The sequence below is a fragment of the Stegostoma tigrinum genome, chromosome 10 (assembly GCF_030684315.1).
Source record: "Stegostoma tigrinum isolate sSteTig4 chromosome 10, sSteTig4.hap1, whole genome shotgun sequence".
Lineage (NCBI taxonomy): Eukaryota > Metazoa > Chordata > Chondrichthyes > Orectolobiformes > Stegostomatidae > Stegostoma > Stegostoma tigrinum.
In genome coordinates, this window is record NC_081363.1 from 43,015,154 (window position 1) to 43,035,212 (window position 20,059).

The 20,059-nt window shown below is 38.1% G+C and overlaps 1 protein-coding gene across 8 annotated transcripts; it reads left to right on the forward strand.

Annotated features, from left to right (window-relative positions):
* Window positions 1-5,825: 5,825 nt before the first annotated feature.
* On the forward strand, window positions 5,826-10,808 carry zbtb42 (zinc finger and BTB domain containing 42). 8 transcript variants are annotated; one of them, XM_048537785.2, is made up of 2 exons: window positions 5,826-6,224; window positions 7,397-10,808. In XM_048537785.2, the coding sequence occupies exons 1-2, from the start codon at window positions 6,137-6,139 to the stop codon at window positions 8,830-8,832; spliced, it is 1,524 nt and encodes a 507-aa protein (XP_048393742.1). In that variant the 5' UTR covers window positions 5,826-6,136; the 3' UTR covers window positions 8,833-10,808. The 8 variants fall into 8 exon arrangements, with proteins under 8 accessions (XP_048393742.1, XP_048393743.1, XP_048393748.1 ...); XM_048537786.2 differs by having other exon boundaries at window positions 7,400-10,808; XM_048537791.2 differs by lacking the exon at window positions 5,826-6,224 and adding an exon at window positions 6,515-6,818 and having other exon boundaries at window positions 7,400-10,808.
* The last annotated feature ends 9,251 nt before the right edge of the window (window positions 10,809-20,059 follow it).

Consider the following 20,059-nt stretch of genomic DNA (forward strand, 5'->3'; position numbering starts at 1 on the left):
GTTGCCTTTACAGTAATCAGCCCTGAGTTCTGCTCACTTATTAACTCTATACTCACTGACCTTAATTGTCTTCCAGTCTACTAATGTCTCAAATTATAATACTCATCCTCATGATCCATTCCTCCATGGCCTTATTTCACCTTATCTCTGCAACCTTCTCCTCTTGTAAAACACTGAGGATCTGTGTCAATTCAATTTTGGACTTTTGCATGCCCCATTGTCTTTGCCCTTATCATTGTTGTCAGGTTTCAATACTGTGAGCTCTGGAATTCCTTCCCAGAACCACTAACATTGTTCATACCTTTCTCTTCATTTAAACTCTTCTTGAATTCTACCTCTTTGACCAAGATTTCAATGAAACCGCTGTACAGCACATCATCAGTAATTGCCTTATTTTACTCCAATCAAAGAGTTTGAAGTTATTTACAGATTCATCACAGAGGGAGACCATTTGGCCTATGAAATCTATTCTTCATTAAATATATTATATATAGATTAGTAGGGCTTCCGTAGTTCTGTAATAGAGTCCCTGTCTCTGTGCCAGGAAGCCTGGGTTCATGACCCACCTAATCTAGAGGTAACATCTCTGAACTTGGATAAAAATATCTCTGAAAATATCTGTAAATGTTAAGTTGTTGGTGTAACTGTAGTTTAACCTTCTCACCTTGACTTCACTCTGTGCCATGGTTGACTACATATCGACCCTCTGACTCCGCACCCTCTGCCATCCAAATTCTTGAGAGTACTCTTTGCTAGTTTAATTCTTTTCTCTTCAGTGATAGGAAGACAATCACCTGACTCGAAACATTAGCTTGCCCTCTCTCCAAGCATGCTGCCTGACCCACTGTGATCTCCAGCATTGTTTGTTTTCAGTACAGATTCCAGCATCTGCAGTAATTTTTTCCTACTCCTTGTTTTCAGTCACCTGAAATGGCTTCTCATCCTGTCTCATGGATGTATATTTTGTAATAAAAGTAGAAAGAAGCAAAGGTGGAGATCTGAAATGAAAACAGAAAGCTCTGAATAAGCTCACAGGTCTGGCAGCATCTGTGGAATTCATGAATTTTGAATTCAGTGATTGCTCTTTTGAACATTGGGGAAATATTTATTGTAAAACAAGACTGCGCTGTAAAAATTGGATCTCATTGTCAATGGTAGCCCTTTGAAATAGACTTGGTTGCCAAGTGAATAAACTGAGTCTCTCCAGAGTCTCACCTTCAATATATTGGAGATATAATATTTGGCTAACCAGATGTTGGTTGATATCAGTTTTATTTCAGCGACATTCAAGAACCAGGTGAGTTTCTGATCTGCAGTGTTAAAGAAATTTAGAGTGGTTTGCAAATCTGTGTAAAGTGGGCAATAACTTTGGATCATGCATGGTCAGTTCAATATTGACACAGAGGAGTCTAGGATTAAACAATTTCCCACCTAAGCAGGATTTAATACTCACATCAGAGGGCATTGATGTTTGATGAGATGAATTATCATGGAGATTGTATTTGATTCTGCAGACATTGTCTTCAGATCTTTCACTCAAGACAGTTGCAGAACTTGGCATTTCCTTATATGCAGTAAATCCCTTTGACCCATCACCCCTACACTCATTGACTAATTGGCTCCCTGTCTGGCAATTTTAAAGTTCTCATCCTTGTTTTAAAATCCCTCCCTGCTCTTGCCGTTCTCTATCTCTGTAGCCTTTTCCATTGCTACAAGCCTCTAGATATCTGCACTCCAATAACTGTAGACTCTGGTAATTCTTTAATTTTAGGATACCCATAATTGGTTGACATACCTTCACCTGCTAAGGCCCTCAGCTTTGGAATTCCCTCCCTAAACCCTACATCTTGTTTTCTTCTTTTAATACCTATCTCTTTAACCATTCTTTTCATCATCTACTTTAGTTTTTCTTTATGTGCGTCTCTCAAATTTCATTCGCGAAATGTCTTGGAATGGTCCACTATGTTAAAGGACCTTTGAAGATTTATTTCTAATTTAAAGATGGGAACTAAGTTCCATGTAAAACCGTTTCATCATCAAAGCATTCTGCCACAGGAGCCAAAACTCCCTATTTCTTTTTATACTTAGTTATAATGTGCCATTGATTGGTACAATGCATACCGATATTCTACTCCTATAATCAGAGGTTAAAAAAATATGTATCTCATTCTGCTCATTTTCACACAGAATTTTTCAACAGCTGGAAACTTATGCTCAAGCTCCATATCAAAACACAACCATTATCAAAGAAACTCCTTGCAGAGTATTCTAACATTAAGCAAAGAATCTAATGCGTAAGCTTTACTTTTTAAAAAAGTCATAGCTTGTTGAGATGTAAATTTAATGTTTTGCTATGTAAGTTCATTTGGTTTGTTGAAGTGAAATAGTTTTAAAAACATGTACAACCAAAAATTGGAGAGATTTAGTGGCTTTGTGTTACTTACTGGTTGCATTTCTAAAATTAAAAAAGTGATTTCTTAGTTTTCGCTTGGGTCACTCAATAGATGAATGTGAACAAATCAAACATACTCAGCAGATATGTAGATATTTAAGTCCTTTTTGTTTGTCTTTTGCAAAAGGTGTGCTGCTCTACAAATATGATATAAGGGGTTTGGTAGTGTCATGCAACTGAGTGCACACTTTCAATATGATGATTTTCAAAATATGTGAGAAATAGTGAAATACAAAACATTAATTCTGCTTTCTCTCACAAATGCTGTCAGACCTGCTGAGTTTCACCAGCAATTTCTTTTTGATGCAAATCTCCAACACCTGTAGTTCTTTAGTTTATTATACAAATATAGTAAACCTCCTCTGAACTGCCTCCAATGTGGAAACTAAACTATATTTACATCGCAACTGTAATTGTTTTCAAAAAGTGTCAATATTGTTTTCAATATTCAAAATACATTTGAAGTTAAACCTTATTTTTCTCACACACTTCCCACCTTGTTTTTTTCATGGCATTCTGTACTCCATACGTCCTCTCAGATACTTTGCCTAAGTAGTTAGCTGCAGTGGCAACCGCCAAACAATCCGACTGATACATGCAGGCACTCTCAGAATAGATAATGATCAGGGGAAAGAACACTGATGAATTTTCTCCTCCCTAGCCTTAAATTCCAACTACTGTCCTGACTGAGACCACCTAACTCACTAAAGTCCTGTCTACATCATGAAATAATGAGGAGTGCAACTGAATTTGGATCTGATAAAATGTTATACCTACACCAAATTTGATTATGTGTTTCAAAGTGTCATATCAAGCCAGGTATAAAACTACTTCTGTGTATTTTTGAATAATAATGCATCTATTATAAATAACCTGTAAAGATTCACTGCTTTGGGGCTTTGATTTTGGATTATATTTTCCTTATATCCTTTCTAGTCCCCTCCCCTGAGTCACATATTACATCTTTGCCAAGATGACAAGAAGGCAATCTGTTCTCAAGCACTCTGCCAGTGCCATTCTGTAACTAGCTGCTATGGGGTTGCCAAAGGTGGCTCAGGATGTCTTTTCCTCTAATTTTCACTCTCTTTCTCAATGGGAAGGTGGCTCTTCCAAGTAACATGGCTGAATGTAAGAACTTTCTATATAAAGAATCACAAGCATGAATTTGAGCCTTTACTGCGGCAAGGCCGTGATATAACGTGTCAGCATGCTGCAACATTTTTTAATCTATTAGGCAAGATGTATACTACATTGAATTTGCTGTATCAGTCTGATAGAACTTTATATTACTATACTTTATATTTTATCTTTCTGATATGATTTGATATTTCTGTTTATTTCTATTGATTTCTGATTCATTTATATTATTACATCTGACATGTAAGCCTTCCAGTTGCACTTCAGTACCTGACTTACAATGCTTGGGCTGAAGACTGTATATTTCTGCCCAGAAGAGAAAAAGGTACATGTAAATTTACAAATATGAGCAGCACTTTTCTCTTGGCACTTAAATACTGAATGCTGCAAGTAGGTGTAAAGAGTGGAGGTGTCAAAGGGCACGTTCTATTTCAGGTTTGACATTGCAGTGGAGTTACATTCTAGTTGGTGTCAAACCAAAATGAAGTGGGTAGAACTGTGACACACAAGATTGCATTGGAACATAAATAGCAGTGTTGGTCAGCATGCCCCATCCTTAGCTTCATCCTTGTACCATTTCCGAGGGGCATTATGGAGGTGTGGCAAGGCTACCCAAATGCAAGTGGTGGGTAGCCAACTGGTCGTTTAAGGCCTGTTGTCAGAGGCTGACTGGGATTTTCCACCCCATGATGGGGATCTGTACAGATACAAACAGGCAATTTATTGGTGGCAAAGTATGGTGATCAACACACTCTGAACCTTGGAGATCCCACCAGCCTGCGTGGCTTCAGCATTAGTGACAACCCTCTCATTAGCAGCAAGGCTCAAAATGCTTTCTTTCATTTTATACTTGAAAGATTGGAGAGAAGAGTGGTTCCATTTTAAACCACCATCTCCCTCACTTGTCCACCATGGATCCAGCTGCTGCTGCTTTTCATGCTGGCAGGCATCCTCTTTGCTCTTTGGGTTCAACAGACCACCAACAATTGCCTTAGTTTGCATAGTGAGTCCACCCTCTAGCTATTAAATGAAAAATCACAGATGACTGACTTTTCCCCACGGTGTAAGTTTATGACTTCCATTACAGCAGGGATCCTGAAGCCCAAGAAGAAAATACTGTCGTTGTTGAACAAATCTAATGGCAGCACTGCTTTTAAATTGGAATAAATCCACAATGTTAAAATGTTCTTTGTGTTCATCGTGTATTTAAGAATGTAAGCACAGAAGAAAAAGCAGTAGAAATAGATAATATAGCCATTTAACCTGCTGCCAAACTCCGTAAAATCATGACTGATCTTCCTGCCCTGAACCAAATCACTTTTCTTCAATGTTTAAATTGATTGATGATTAAGTTTGAATAAACTATTAAAGTGAGGATGTCATGATAGTCTTTTGTTACTAAACCTATTAAGGATCATTTATTAAAGTATTCCTGTCATGGGTGTCATACATGGAGTGAAAAGATGTCAGTTTTGATTTCATCTTAAGTTTAAGCTTTTCATGTCCACATTTGGGATGCATTGGCTATTGCTATGGATGCAAACATTAGATTTGTTTTACACTTTGCAAGATTCCACAAATAGCATTTATATGGATAGAGTTGGGTGAGAATAAATATTGGACAGGAACCTGGGAGAACATTATGTTTTTCTTTAAATAGTGCCATGGACCTTTCATTGAGCAATGAGCAAATCCCCTGAGTGAGAAAGAGTGGCATTGCAGCAATGGGAAAGGGGCAGTGGAAAACTGTAAATGCCAAGAAAAGTGGGATGTAACCATTAAAAGCAATCATTGAGCATTATCCTCTTGTGTTTATGTAGTCAATTCCTGAATAATATTGGCAAAAACGAGGGAAAGACCTGTATTCATATTTTATTGGAAACTCCCTAAAGTGTTTTGCAGCATTCCTTCTGAGGTACGGCGACTGTTGCTATGTAGGTAAACACAAGAGTTACTTTACACATCACAAACGGCATTTGTTTTGGATAGACTTGGGTGAGGACAAATATTGACCAGGGGAACTGGGAGAACTTCCTAACTTTTCTTTTAATAGTGGCACACATCATGCGCTGAGCGGAAGGGGGGTGCGGCAAGAGTTAGAAAAGATGATGGGGGGGGGGGTGGAAGATGATACACAAATAAATAAGTATCCACTGCACGGAACATAACCTTCAACCCGACCCGCTGTGATCTGCAACATTTTGTTTTAATTCCAGCATCTGCAGTAATCTTTTTCACGCTCCAGTCATAAACTGACGTGCAGCTCTGTCGGGGTGCGAGTGCAAAAATTGAACGGAGGTGGGTTTTTAATTAAAGAGGGGGGAACACTAACTGTATGTAGTGAGATGGCTGGGTGGCTGTGGAAAGCAGGTAGAGCGGAGTGAGTAAACAGTCCGGAGTGTTGGTTAGGAGGGAGGTAGGGAATGCACTAGCTTGACCTAACAGCAGCGCTGCTCAATAGGTAAGTATCGCGAGAGCGGGCTCCCAGACGAGTCCCGCACTCACCAACAGTTGGCTGCGCGGCCACTAACATCTGGGCCGCCGCAGATGAAGGGGACCACACGGTGGCTGCGCAGACACTGGCCTCATGAGACCTCGTCCCGGAGCCGACAGCTGCACCGCTCGCTCTGCCCAGGTAAGTGCATCCGCACCTGGGGGCATGGGGCATGGGGCATGGGGGGGTGATTCAGCACGCGCTCCGGACCACGGCCACGCGCAGAGACAGCCAGGCGCCGCCGCTGCTCCTGTCCTACCCAGCTCCCAAGTTTGTGTCCGTGCACCCGGGGGGCGGCTTTGCTTTTTGTTTTGTAACGAGTTATGCCCGTACGTGTTGTTTCTTTTGCACCCCTCCTTTCCTCTTTCTCTCTCTCTCTCTCTCACACTGGTTTAATCACTACCGCCCCCCTAGGCCGAAGTATCAAGAGTTCGCTCGCACTTTTGTAATTTTCCAGGACGTTTTAACTTGAGAAAGTTGGGTGCTGTGTTTGCAAAAACAACAAGGACGGCAGCGAACCAACATTTAAAAAAAAATACACGGAGGAAAAGGGCCGGAGCAGGAGAAGGATGTAAAGTTGGAACAGCAGTGAACTCTCTTCACTATCCCTCCCCCTCTGGTCGTTGGCTGCGAACTGGAGTTAAAGGAACATATGGCATTAAAGGAGCACAGCTGGAGGTAGCATTTCCATTGCCAGTGATGTCAGAGCAGCTGACTCTCCAGCTTGTTCCTGGAGTTAGTAAACCCAGTTCTCTCTCTCTCTCTTTCCTCCTTTTTGCTTCGAGGCCACTTTTCCTCAGAGTCCATTTCGGATTTCCAACCGATTTTATTCGGGTGGGTTTCGGTAAGGGGGTGGTCGTGGTGGTGATGGCGGCGTTTGAAGAAAAGCTTTCAGGGTATTTGACGCTTTTAAGGGAGGAGTGAACCAAAAGGGGGCGTGAGAATTTTTAGTTTTATTCGATTTGTCTGTGGTCAAGGTATTAACAGTAAACAGTTGTTTGCTCGCCATGCGAGTGATCACTGAATGAACGCTCTTTTGTCATGTTGAAGTGCCAAAGTTTGGTGATTACTCGGAAAACTTAATTGCTTTAAATGATCGTTACTTAATTTCCCTAATTGATAACATTTTCTCTGACAGCTGTCGTGTTTCAGATGCCATCTGCACGAACCCTAGGTGCACGTTACAAATCCGCGCAATCGTTATGTTTATTACTCTCTTTTGCAAATTTTCGACTGTCTTAAAGTATTAATAGCGCAGTTTCAATTGAATGCATTTCTTGTGTTGTAATTTCTGTTTCATTTTCGTGCTTCAGCAGGTTATGAAGGAAGAATGGAGTTTCCAGACCATAGCCGGCAGTTGCTGCAGTGCCTGAGTCAGCAGCGTCACCAGGGCTTTCTCTGTGATTGTACTGTTCTAGTTGGAGACGTTCAGTTTAGAGCCCATCGCGCAGTGCTTGCTTCATGCAGCATGTACTTCCATCTATTCTACAGGGACCAGCTGGACAAAAGAGACATTGTGCATTTGAACAGTGACATTGTCACAGCTCCTGCCTTTGGCCTGCTTCTTGAATTCATGTATGAGGGAAAACTTCAGTTTAATAGTCTACCAGTGGAAGATGTGTTAGCTGCAGCCAGCTACCTTCACATGTACAATATTGTGAAAGTTTGTAAAGGAAGATTGAAAGATAAAGAACAATGCGCAGATGATAGAATGAATGGTAATGCACTTGGATCTGTGAAAGAAGAGAGCTCTTCAGAAAACGATGAGCCAATAGCACATTGTGACACACAAATCAAGAAAAGTTGTACTGTTGCAGATAATAAACCCACAAGCAGTGAAAAGGTTAATGGACATTGTGGAGGCTTTTCTGACCTTGTAGGTATCAATCCTGTATCTGCAGAACCAGAATTACACAATGCAGCAGCTGGAAAAACAAAGTCCAGCGTCAGTAGTTCCACAGAACCTATGTCTCAGACAGCTATTGACCATATCAAGGCCCCAGCTGATGTGGACTGTGCTCTAGATCTGTCTTTCAAGCCTGTGTCTGCAAGAGATTTATTTTATTCCTCCTATGTTTCTGGACAGCTGGCCTCCAACAGCCAGCAGCAGGGCACCGTGCCACTTGTTGGAGATCAACAAGATTTGCTGTCAGACCAAGAGGACAGTGAAGAAATGGATCCAGCAAGTCAGAGTGGGAATTCTGCCAGTAGTATGCTGACAGGATTTGGCCCTGTATTTTCAGGGAATGGTGTGACGCATACTGCAGGAGGAGAGCATGAAAGGGATGGGAGTGAGGATGATGTGCCGTCATCTGATATTTCAAGCAAAACGATGGTAATGTCAACAGGACACATTTTTATCTGTCCTCTCTGCAGCAAAGGCTTCCCAAGCCCACATGTTCTTCAGCTCCACCTGAGCACTCACTTCAAGGAAAAAGATGGCCCTCGAGCCAAAATGCCTCCTGATGGCTCCATGCCCACATGCTCACAGTGTGGGAAAACCTTTTCCTGCATGTACACACTAAAACGTCATGAACGAACTCACTCGGGTGAAAAGCCCTACACCTGCGGTCAATGTGGAAAGAGCTTTCAGTACTCTCATAATCTCAGCCGTCACACAGTTGTGCACACCAGGGAGAAACCACATGCCTGCAAATGGTGTGAAAGACGATTTACTCAGTCGGGTGACCTGTACAGGCACATACGCAAATTCCACTGTGGTCTTGTAAAGAATATTGCTGTTAGATAATACTTAGCATCAAATTTGAATATCTTAAAGTTAATATTCATATCTGGAAACCTTGCACGGTTTAGGCTACAAGTGTAAAGAAAAATTCCACTGCATTACTTTCTTGCATAAAATGTGAGAAAAGAAATCTGCTTTCAATATTTTTTAAAAATCTGTTGAAGTTGCAGTATTTCATAGGAAACAATGTTGTAAAATTTGAACCATTTTCTTCTCATTTCAAGAAGATCCAAATGTATTCACTAGGGGAGTGTCCCATTTCTTTTCAGTCTGAAAGATTTTAATGATCTCGGTTCCTAAAGTTGGCTTTTACTATGTTTCCCCTCTTCCTGACCAGCCCTGGATTTGACATTGCACAAATATGGCACCTTGCAGGGGGTTCGCTTTAAATGAAAATTCCTGCTGAATCGTTACTGAGTCATCAAAATAGTAACCATTATTTAAAAATCAATAAGCAACTGATTAATCGAGTATCCTGAATTTTACAGTTTAAGAATTCGCTGGCACAATAATGCTGATGCTGGTGAATGTTAAATTGTTTGTTTGGTCTGTTAATGTCTAAGCAAACACTCTTACTCCTTCAGAAATAGTTTTTGCTGTACATAGATACACTTGATGGTATGACATTTCACCTAGCAACGTGACCCAATACCATTCTGAATGAGAGGTAAATTAACTGTTTTGAAATGCAGTACTGCAGCTTTAACCTATGAATGTTGAATATGTGGTCTTAACTTCTGGAGAAATTCAGTTATGAATTTTGTTGTTTGCTGTGATTGGAATATAGCACTAAGAACAACTACTAAATGTTATTTCTTTCTCCTGATGAAACTTGATACTGTATTTATAGCGTTTTGATCGTTTGGGGTGTAGTGAATTTTCTGTTGTTCAAGGCTGAATTTAGAAAATTAAAGTTTGAACTGTTTCATAGAACTTTAATTTTCTTCTAGTATAAAAGTTTATTTTGATGCCACAAATGGGCAATTATATGAAAATTTGAGTTCTATGTCAAAAGATTCAAAAAATAACAAATTACTACTGATTTTATTGCGTTTTCTTATTTAACTGTATAAATGTGTGTTCTTTGAAGAATTATGGTGTTTTATTATTGTTAATGGGGAATTTTTTTCAGTAATGAGTTCCCTGATCATTGTTGGGTATTACTGATCCATACTGGAACAAAAATGGCTAAGAAGTAAAATGTGAAATTCAATTTCTTTGAAAATTTTAAGATCAAAACCACTTGTTTAATGTATATTTTAAAAGTTGTATTGCACACTTGGAAAATATTTATGTTGCACTCTGGGTTTTCTTGGGGTTTTGTTAAATTCAATTTACCGTAACTGCTTAATAAGCAACTTCAAGGAAAATTTTTAAAAAACTGGAGACTAGTCATCTAACATATAACAGGTAAGGTATGTAAAATGTTTTGTATACACAAACAGAAAAAACACTTATTTATAGCTTTTTGTGGTCTTTACGAATTTGCTGTGTATAATTCCTATCCTTGAAATTTATTAATGGAGAGTTTTATAGTAAGAATGTAGCAGAGCCCTTAGAATGAAGTCTAATTTTTTTTTAACAAAACTTTTATTGCTTTTTTTTATAATAAAATGTTTCCTGGTCTGAATTTTAACAATAGTGTTCTGTATGGTCTATAGAAGACAATCAGAAAGTGAAGGTTTTTTTCATTAAACCTGTAGCGCTTAAACAGCAAGATGTTTTTTAATTTTTTGCCCTGTTTGTGTTGTAAAACTGTGACAATCGTGACTAGGTTCTTAGTTTTAGCAAAATTTTTTAAAAAATTTAAGTATATTGAGATTCCTAACTTGTTTTTGCTCATGGCAAAGTCTAAATGCCTGTATATTTTGTGAAGACGTGCCTTTATATCTTACCTCATTCAATGGATTGAATACCTAGTGCACGATTGCAACTTGTTCAGAAAATTGAACAACTCCTATTAAAAGAACTGACATTGACCTGTGTGTGTTTCTTTTTAATTATGGAAAGTAAGCTAATTACATTGAATGTAGGATGTTACAGATGAACAGTTGAAGTTCTCAAACCCCCATTGTGATCTTATACAGTTTTAAATTCATTTTATTCAATGTCTTGCTGGATAATTCATCATAAAAATTTAAGTTTCAGGGTTATGAGTTTGTTTCTCAATCTTTTGGTGTTTTTTTTTTAAAATCTCTATAGCATAACCATAGGCTGTTTCACTATTAATAAGCCTTCTTGTTTTGCATGTGTGAAACATCTGTAATAGTTAAATGTGCTTCCATGCTTGTGAGTGATATGGCAATGCTCCTCCACTTACCGTAATAATAGTGCTAACAGGACACCTATTGTTTGTATTCCTTTTAAAGTCCATTTGGAAGCTAATTTGCTACATTCACATGCATGCAATTAGTTTTTGGGTTTTTTGAGAGAACACAATTTATAAAATTACTTTTGGAGCTGCATCAAAATTATTTCGGTTTGCTGTCTAATTGTCATTCTTCTAGTTTTTCCCAGTTATTGTAGCAATTTTGTAGCAATTTTGTTAGAGGTCTCTTCAGGAGTTGTACAAGCGATAGCCATTTCATCAAATTTAGTGCTTATCATCAACGTATCATCAAATTTAGTGCTCTTTTTTATTTGCATGTTTATATGCCAAACTGCTTTTTTGTTGATCCTACATTGTGTACCTGACATCCATTGAAGGATGGTAATCACCTTTATTATCAAAAAATTCAGTTCAAGTTATGTAAATGCTAGAACTATTTATTAATGACCATTTCTTATCCCATGGCACAAATAACCTTTTTGAATTGAACTTCCTAGATAGGCCACAAAACAAATTCGTGCAGACTTTTTTTTCTATAAAATAATTTAATTTGATTGGAGATTGGAATCAAATGTTAAAGTGGAATTTGCAACTTCTCTCATTAGCATCTTTAATGACAAGCAAGTTGATAGATGTTATTGTGGATTGATATGCAATATGAAGTACTTTTAATTACAGGTGCAAGAACTGTTTTGGAGTGTGGGTTGAAGCCACAAAGGCTATTTTCTATCTTACAAGTTAAGCTACAATGTTGACAATTTCTAAATCACCTGCTGCTTCTATACAAATGCAAGCTAAAATAAATAATACTACTCCATTTGACATTAATAACCTAGCCAATATAAGTGAACACATTTGCATTTACCTAGCACCTTTTGAACTGATTTGTTTCAAAGTAGTTAATTGAAGTACTTTGGAAATGCTGTCACTGTAATCTTCTGGAACCAGTTTACACAGTGTTCTCCAAACAGTATTGGATAATCCGTTTTGGTGATACTGGTTTGAGGAACAAATCTTAGGCCGGGCGTCAAGAGAATTCCCCTGATCCTTGAAGCCAGGAGAGTCTTTGTTTCATAGCGCATCTGAAGGTTGACATTTCTAGCAACACAACAGCGCCTGTGCTAATTGCAAGGCGAGAATGTGCGCTCATGTCTCTGGAGTGGTGTTTGCTCTGTTACTTCTGACTAGCTTCTAATATATTTCCATAGTATTAAATTAATTGTTAAATGTTAGTGTTCAAAATACTAGAAAATATAACTTTCACATTCATCTTTGATACAAAGATGACAAAGTTATGGACATTAGCAAATGTTTCCTCCTATCCTTTGGATATGCATTTCCCAAACAGTCAATGTGAAATTAAAAAGAACTTGGTTACTGCAAAGCTTTATACACTTGAAGCCAGAGTACTTTGCACCAGTGTGTTAAACTAGTGAGCTGATTTTACTCTACTTCTCAGCACTTTGCAATATGTTACATCCTGAATTATTTGAAGTGTAATATTCAATGAGTTGGATTCCTGAAAGTAATGTTACTGAGTTACATTATTCTTAATGTTGTAGTAAAGGCCTTAATAAGTTCCTTGTTAGTTTTGGTCACTAGATTCATGTACCGTTTTGTTAACCAGTGCAAAATTTCTTCTCTTCATCCAGCTCCAAATCTTATCTCAATTTTTATTGAATTATTTTAGAAAAAAGAACACGTTTTTAAAATTAATTTCATATGTTAAATGTCTTCTTGTTTTTGACTGTGACTAATTCAGCATTGAAAAATAGTAGTGTTTGGTATAGACGTAGCCTGTTTTCTCTTGTGCTGCTATCTGCAACTTTTCATAGGGTTACTGTGTTCTAGGCCTTTAACAGAGAGGCAACCTGTATTGTTTCTGAAGAACATTAGGCTAGACTTGAAATATTTAATTCTGTCTCTCCAAATACTGTTGGACCCATTTGAATTTCTCTAGCATTTTCTGTGTGGTCACTATTGGATGTTATTAGTAGTTATGTACATTTTACATAATGTGTTGAATGTTACTCCTTAACTTTTATCAGTGTTTTTGTTCAGCATTCAAATTAGTATTAGTGATTTAACATCAGATTATACAGTAACCTATTTTAGGCATAATTTATACATGGCTCAAACTTAACTTTATGCACTAATTGATGAGCAAAATTTGAAATACATATTTTCAAGAAACAATACGTGAAATACGTAACACCACAATTTGTGATTTTTGTCACTTATTCAACAGTTGATAGAATCCCTACAGCATGCAAGTAGACTATTCGGCCCATAAAATCCACACCGACCCTCCTGAACAGCATCCCACCGACCTCTAAATATGATTGGAATCAATTATGTACAATACTTCAGAATTGTCGCCGAGTGCTAAAATAAGTTGATTCTGACATAAATGCATTTCCACAGGTATGCAGTTTATGTTTCTGGGTTCTTTATAACTTTCCAATATGCCATTCTATGTTCTGCATCTGCTAGCATTTTCAATTCAGAAAGCAATTTTGTTTCTTGTAATCCTTTTTTATAAATTTGCTCGTTAATCTGAGAACAAAAGTCTTTTTCAGTATTCAGCTTTTCTGTAGCCCTAAGAGAATAACATCTCAGGGGTGGTGGGGAGATGCAGAAGCAAAGAAGTGAACATCTTTGGTGTTTCAGAATAGTATTCATGGTTGTCTTGGAGACAGCCATGGCAAGTGAGCACAATTTGAAGGAAACAGTAAGAAAGATTAGTCAGAAAGAAACCTCTAAAGGTTTAGAAATGATTAAAATTGGTAAATGTGAAAGCAATTGACAAAAATACCTCTTAAAATGTAAGGTCACAAAGGTGTAACCATGTCTGGTATATTTGGGTTGTAATCTCGCTGGCCTATATTTAACACTGGTGTAATACCACCACCTAGTGGTAATCTTTAAATCCAAGATAATAAAGTGCGAAGCTGGATGAACACAGCAGGCCAAGCAGCATCTCGGGAGCACAAAAGCTGACGTTTCGGGCCTAGACCCTTCATCATCTGCATATGTTTAAATCCAGCCTTCTTAATGCAACATAAGGTAAGGATTTTATCTTTTAAGTTAGTATGCTGTATTATTTGTGCTTTTAAGACAGTATGTGGTATTTACAGTCCCTAATAATGAAACACAATACTTGAATTAAATTTACTTTGCCATAAAGCCTGTTTTCTCAACACAGCTTTTCATTTGATCTGTATTTCAAGTAAATATTGCAAATGTTTGCTAAAGAAACTTGAACTTTCAAAAACTTTCAGCACATTAGTATGCTTGATCTTAATCTGCAATGTGAACTAATGAAAACCTTTTATTGATTTCTACTTTAGTGCTAATCAACCTTTTAATATCAAAGTAGCTCAACTGGAAATTTAATTTCAGCTTTGTCTTTAATATTAGAACTACTGTGTTCTCAAATTGTATCTTGAACTTGCTTTCTTCCTTTTTTTTAAGAAACGTTTAGCTGACTCTCAGCTTCTTTTAAAAATGAAGCAGTGAATGTATTCATGACAACTAGTAAAGTTACCTTTTGACTGTTTCTTAAATTCTGAATGTGTAATTACTGTGCCATCAAACCATCAAAAGGGGTCAATTGGTTTTACCAGTGCTCTGTCATACCATCTACAAAACCCATGATATAAATTTCCTTTTATGTTAATAGTGATGTCCAACTTATGCATACAACCACCAAACTGGAAAAAAGAACACCCAAAAAATAATTCCCAGAAGCATAATCGGAGGGGGGGAAACAGAATTAGTGGCTAAAGTGGAGGCTTTTTGACCAGTCAAAACCATACTGGCTCTCTCCAAGAGCAATTTGCCTGTCCTACTCCCCTGTCTTTTTCCTGCAGCCTTTCAAACATTCACCTCAAATACTTGCCCAAATCCTTTCTGGAAAGCATCAACCAAATTTGCTTCCACTCTCTCTTCGATAGCACCTTCCATATTCTAACTTGTAGATATTGTAAAAAATGATTACATCTAACAAATGTTCTTTTTCTGCTTTTTCACCCTCATTAAGTTCTGATTTTGTTTGCCTTACTTTTGCTTCATGGGAATGTCTCTTGACCAGAACAGAACCATTATCTCTTTTAAAACAGCCCATTTTCTTTTGGGTGACTGTTCTCAATGAGATTTTTTTTGTGAGGTGACCAAAAGCTTTGTTACAAATGTGAGTGCTGAAAGTCATAAAAGAAGGGAGAGTGGTGGCGAACCTTAGAATTTCTGAGTCTGAGATAACACAGTGTGAAGCTGGATGAACACAGCAGGCCAAGCAGCATCAGAAGGAAAGTTTGATGTTTCAGGTTGAGACCCTTCTTCAGAAATCCTACTATCTCTGTAACAATTTGTGTCTGTAGGTTTATGTCTCAGCTAGTATTAAGTACTCCTTTAAAAACCAAGATCAAAAAATCATCATTGTATCATTAGTATGTGACATGAAAGTACAGAAGTCTCAGACATACCTTAACTAGGGCCACTTGAAGCACAATAAATTGATGGAAGTGTGTTAGTTTTTGTAACCAATTTGTTTAATCTTGATTCAGACACTGAAATCATTATGGCTGCAGTATATAAGTATACTAGGAGCTGTAATAAATACATTTTCCCTTTAAGAGCTAGACACAAGTAGATTTATGTCATAGATAATGGGAACTGCAGATGCTGGAGATTCCAAGATAGTAAAATGTGAGGCTGGATGAACACAGCAGGCCAAGCAGCATCTCAGGAGCACAAAAGCTGACGTTTCGGGCCTAGACCCTTCATCTGATGAAGGGTCTAGGCCCGAAACGTCAGCTTTTGTGCTCCTGAGATGCTGCTTGGCCTGCTGTGTTCATCCAGCCTCACATTTTACTATCTTAGATTTATGTCATGGCAGGTAACGTAAGTATTACCTAATCAGGTACAACTACCCTGCTAGAGGGAAAGAAACCTAATGTGGTGGCAGCTCAACTATGGGCAACAGTAGCCACTTAAGAGTACAAGTTCACAGTGGCAAACACTTTGAAACTTTACTGAAGATTAACTAGATGCCAGTTCTGGACTTAGATCTCTGAAAACAGCATTAATTTGAGTAGACAGCTACAGATTAAAAGTGGCACTTTGTTCACGAGAGCTTTGTACTTAAATTGCTAGTTTGTTTTTATGTGAAAGTTTCTTCTTTTAAGAAAGAAAATCGTGTTACAGTCAAAGGTTACTCTCAGCTTAAATACAAAGCTAATCTGAATGAAATGCCACTTTTAAAATAGTAAAAAGCAGCTTTCTAAACTAAGCTTACCTGTGTGCAGAAGTCAGTGGATTCAGCCATTCTGTCTTTGTTTTGTCTTGATGTTGCTGGGGAAAGCCCTGTGCACTTTTTTAATCACTCCTTATTTTGTCATAAATCGCATACAGTGACTGAAACCTCCTACTATATGCCTCCTTTTCTTGAAGGAACAGTTTGAAAGTGATTTATAACCAGTATAAAATACTGTTCTTAATTTGCTTTTGTTTTACAAGGACAAAGCAGTAAAACAAATGAGCAGACAATCTTAGTACTGTAAATGTCTGTTGCTTTAATAGAGAGAAATTGAATGCAAACCCTAATTATGGATTGGGCAACAAATGATCTTTTATTGAATGATAGCTGGTTAAACAATATCTGCAGCTTAATTTTGCATGTCGAGTAAGAAATGATTTCTGGAGTTCTGAAAAATCTTGCTGTTGGCAAGAAGGGTCTTGCAGGATTAAAATATCTGATTTTGCTGTAGGTGTTTTCTTTTAATTCCGGAAAAGATCTAGAGGGTTCTTGAAGATCAGCTGAAGCTAAGAAATAATTTCTGGATTAAGACTGTAACTCATGTTATACAGACAGAAACACCAAGAGTCTATTGATCAACCTGTCCCAAAATGCCTTAGCAAAAGTCATGTGATTTCACCAAAGGAAAATATTTAGAGAGACTCATTGACTTGGTAATCACCTTTACACTAATTGAAGCCTCAGAAGGGATCTTGTGGGCAAGATCATCGCATTGTTGGAAGATAGCAATCGTGATGTGTTCAGGTGCAATCAACACTCTTACTACAGTCTACAAAGTCAGCAAACCAACGAGATTTTTAACAGTTCTCACCTGTTGCTATTCAATATTTCTTCACATCTGTTAACTACATGGCACCGAAGGACATTGGTTTGTATTTGCAAAAATCCGGTTCCAAAGGCCAATCTAGACCTTAGAACAAAATGCAAGATGATCAGTAAAACAGTCAAATGAGCAAAAGGCTAATTTAGGAAAGTGGGCACACTTTCAACGTGGGTTGCTTTACAAAAGATGGCAGTGGTATAAGATTATCAGAAGCTTTTACAACAATGAACTTTGTGTTCTGAAAAGGCAGGTTTTTTTTGGCTTTCTTCATTCATTCATTCATTCATTCATTCATTCATGGGATGAGGGTTTTGCTGGCTAGGTCAGCATTTATTGCTCAAACTACCTAAAACGTAAGATACCAACAAATCAGCAGGTCTCGATTATGGTGGTAATTCATAAGATTCAAGCCAAACTGCAATGGAACAAAGGTGTGGTGCAGTTTATTTCATCGACTGTCAAAGAGCTGTACCCAGGCTCTTTCAATGCAATTTTTGTGTGGTGTAATGCACCTCAAATGTGAAAAGACGCTCAAACTTCCAAGAAAGTACAATGTGACCAGCTTCATGCAGAACTGGATGGGATGGTTGGAAAGTTAACAACCACACACTGGTGTAGCTCCATCACCTACATCTTATAGGAAGATGGTGGCCTAAGTATGTCTAGACTGAAGGTACCTCAGCCTTTCATTTTTCACTTAAAGGTCTCCATGTAAATTATATTACTAATGCTGGAAGAATTAATATATTAATTTAGCAAGACCCAGGTCCTCTTTCAAACTAGATGGTATTTTGCTGCAGTTTGAAGCCGAATATTTTAACCTTTGTCAGACACCGCAATGCATGTAACCATCAGGAGCTGTAATCAGCATATTCTGAAATTTGCTGTCTTACATTGCCCGTATCTAGTTGCTGCATTCTGAGAGCTAACATAACTAATTGTCTTATCAGGTATTTGCTTCTTCCAATGTTTATCTGAAGGAATTTGTAGCTCATCCAAGGTTGGATGTCTGGCAAATTGTCCAGTTGTATAGAGGCGATGGGGGTAACACCAAACGTTTATAGGAAAATGTATAATCATAAATTTGACGTGCATGTACTTTACACTGACTTGTAATACTTTGTCTATATTTCTTCAATATCTAAGTTCTGAAAATAATTCAATAATGTTTTATATTTTTAATAAATCCAATGCTATAAGTTCTTCAAAAATGAAAAATTCACAAATTTCAGTATACAATCTATTCCAATCCTACTAAAGTATACGTGCGTGATTCAGGATTGCTTGTCCGGCTTTGTACAATTAACTCTTTTGGACGAGGAAGGCAATACAAAGAGACTTTCTACGCCAGCGTTTTTGCACAGGCCTTGCTTTTCTTATTTATTACTTTATAATTAATAATTTATATTTGTTTTGGTTTTTTTATCCATTTAGGCAGCAGATGCATTTCCATATCATCTTCTGCCTTGTCCTTTTTTAAATGCGTTTCTATTTTGTGCTGCACCCACTCACATGCACATCGGTCTACGTGCAAGTTACCCTTGTAATATCTTACTTGCACGCAAGAAGATTAACAGCACTTCCCTGAACTACTCTACTGAACACGGAAAGCAAATCACTTCTTAGTTTTGGACACAGCCTCCGTCTATTTACCTATAATACCTAACGAGTCCTAATCCTAAAGTTTGAACAACTGCAAACCTTTCTCTCCCTTCGCCTTGTGCCTTCCCACGTGCTGCTGTATTAGTGATTGGGTCAAACGGGACTCTAAGCTTCTTTCCTCGCCGTACAGACAGCACCTAGTTTGGGGTTTTCTTTAAAAGAGATTGGAAGTTTTGCTATTTTAAGGAACCCGTGCACATGCTGTGTTTCCCATCGCGATAAGTAAGCATTCTAAGCAACGCAACAGCTTGGCCTGCTGTGTTCATCCAGCCTCACATTTTATTATCTGAGTAACTACCCATATTCTTCGCTAAACTGGAAGGATCTTGGGAAGTGGGTTGGGTTGTGTGTGTGGGGGAAAATGGTTTCCTTGCCTGTGCACTCTTATGTAATTTTATCTTCACCCCCGGGGTAAAACAATAGAGTCCTCTCAGCTGCTGTCAATGCTGCTCCGTGATTGGGTACAAAACGCTTGTGTTTTCAAGGTTCTGCCAGGTTTTTGCTGCCCTTCAAATGTAGCCACTCCATTTCGTCAGAGTGCTCCATCTGTCAGCTCAGCTGAGACCAGGCAAACTCACCCAGTGCAAACAGATGTATTTGTATGCAACTCTGCTTCTCTGATGGAGATCCAACGTTACCATGCTGTGCGCTTCGTTAAAAATTTCCAGCGTATGTTTCGCATTGTTCAGGCAACATTTCTGAGCCCATCACTGGATACTTCCCTTTGGCACGGTTCATTGTCACAATTTAGGGGATAATACTTGCTAAGATTCACTGAAAAAAAATGTTCTGCATAATCTAGGCAATTATGCAGTTAGTAAGATTGAAAAATCTGATGTTGAATAGTTTGTATTTTTTAGCAATGTGAACTGAGCCTTTCAAAACAAATGTTATAGAATATACAAATTAAAGCCAGACTTAATATCTGAGACAATAGCATAGTGGCAAAGGAAGAGATAGTAGGAACTGCAGAATCTGAGATAACACTGTGTAGAGCTGGATGAACACAGCAGGCCAAGCAGCAACAGAGGAGCAGGAAGGCTGACGTTTTGGGCCTAGACCCTCCTCCAGAAGGACTGACACATGAAGAAAGTTTGGA

Excerpts from the sequence above, each read along its gene's own strand:
- zbtb42 (XM_048537785.2), top strand. The coding sequence starts at position 6,137 with ATGAAGGGGACCACACGGTGGCTGCGCAGACACTGGCCTCATGAGACC. Across the intron at positions 6,225-7,396 it reads GCACCGCTCGCTCTGCCCAG|CAGGTTATGAAGGAAGAATG; the intron begins GTAAGTGCATCC and ends TTCGTGCTTCAG.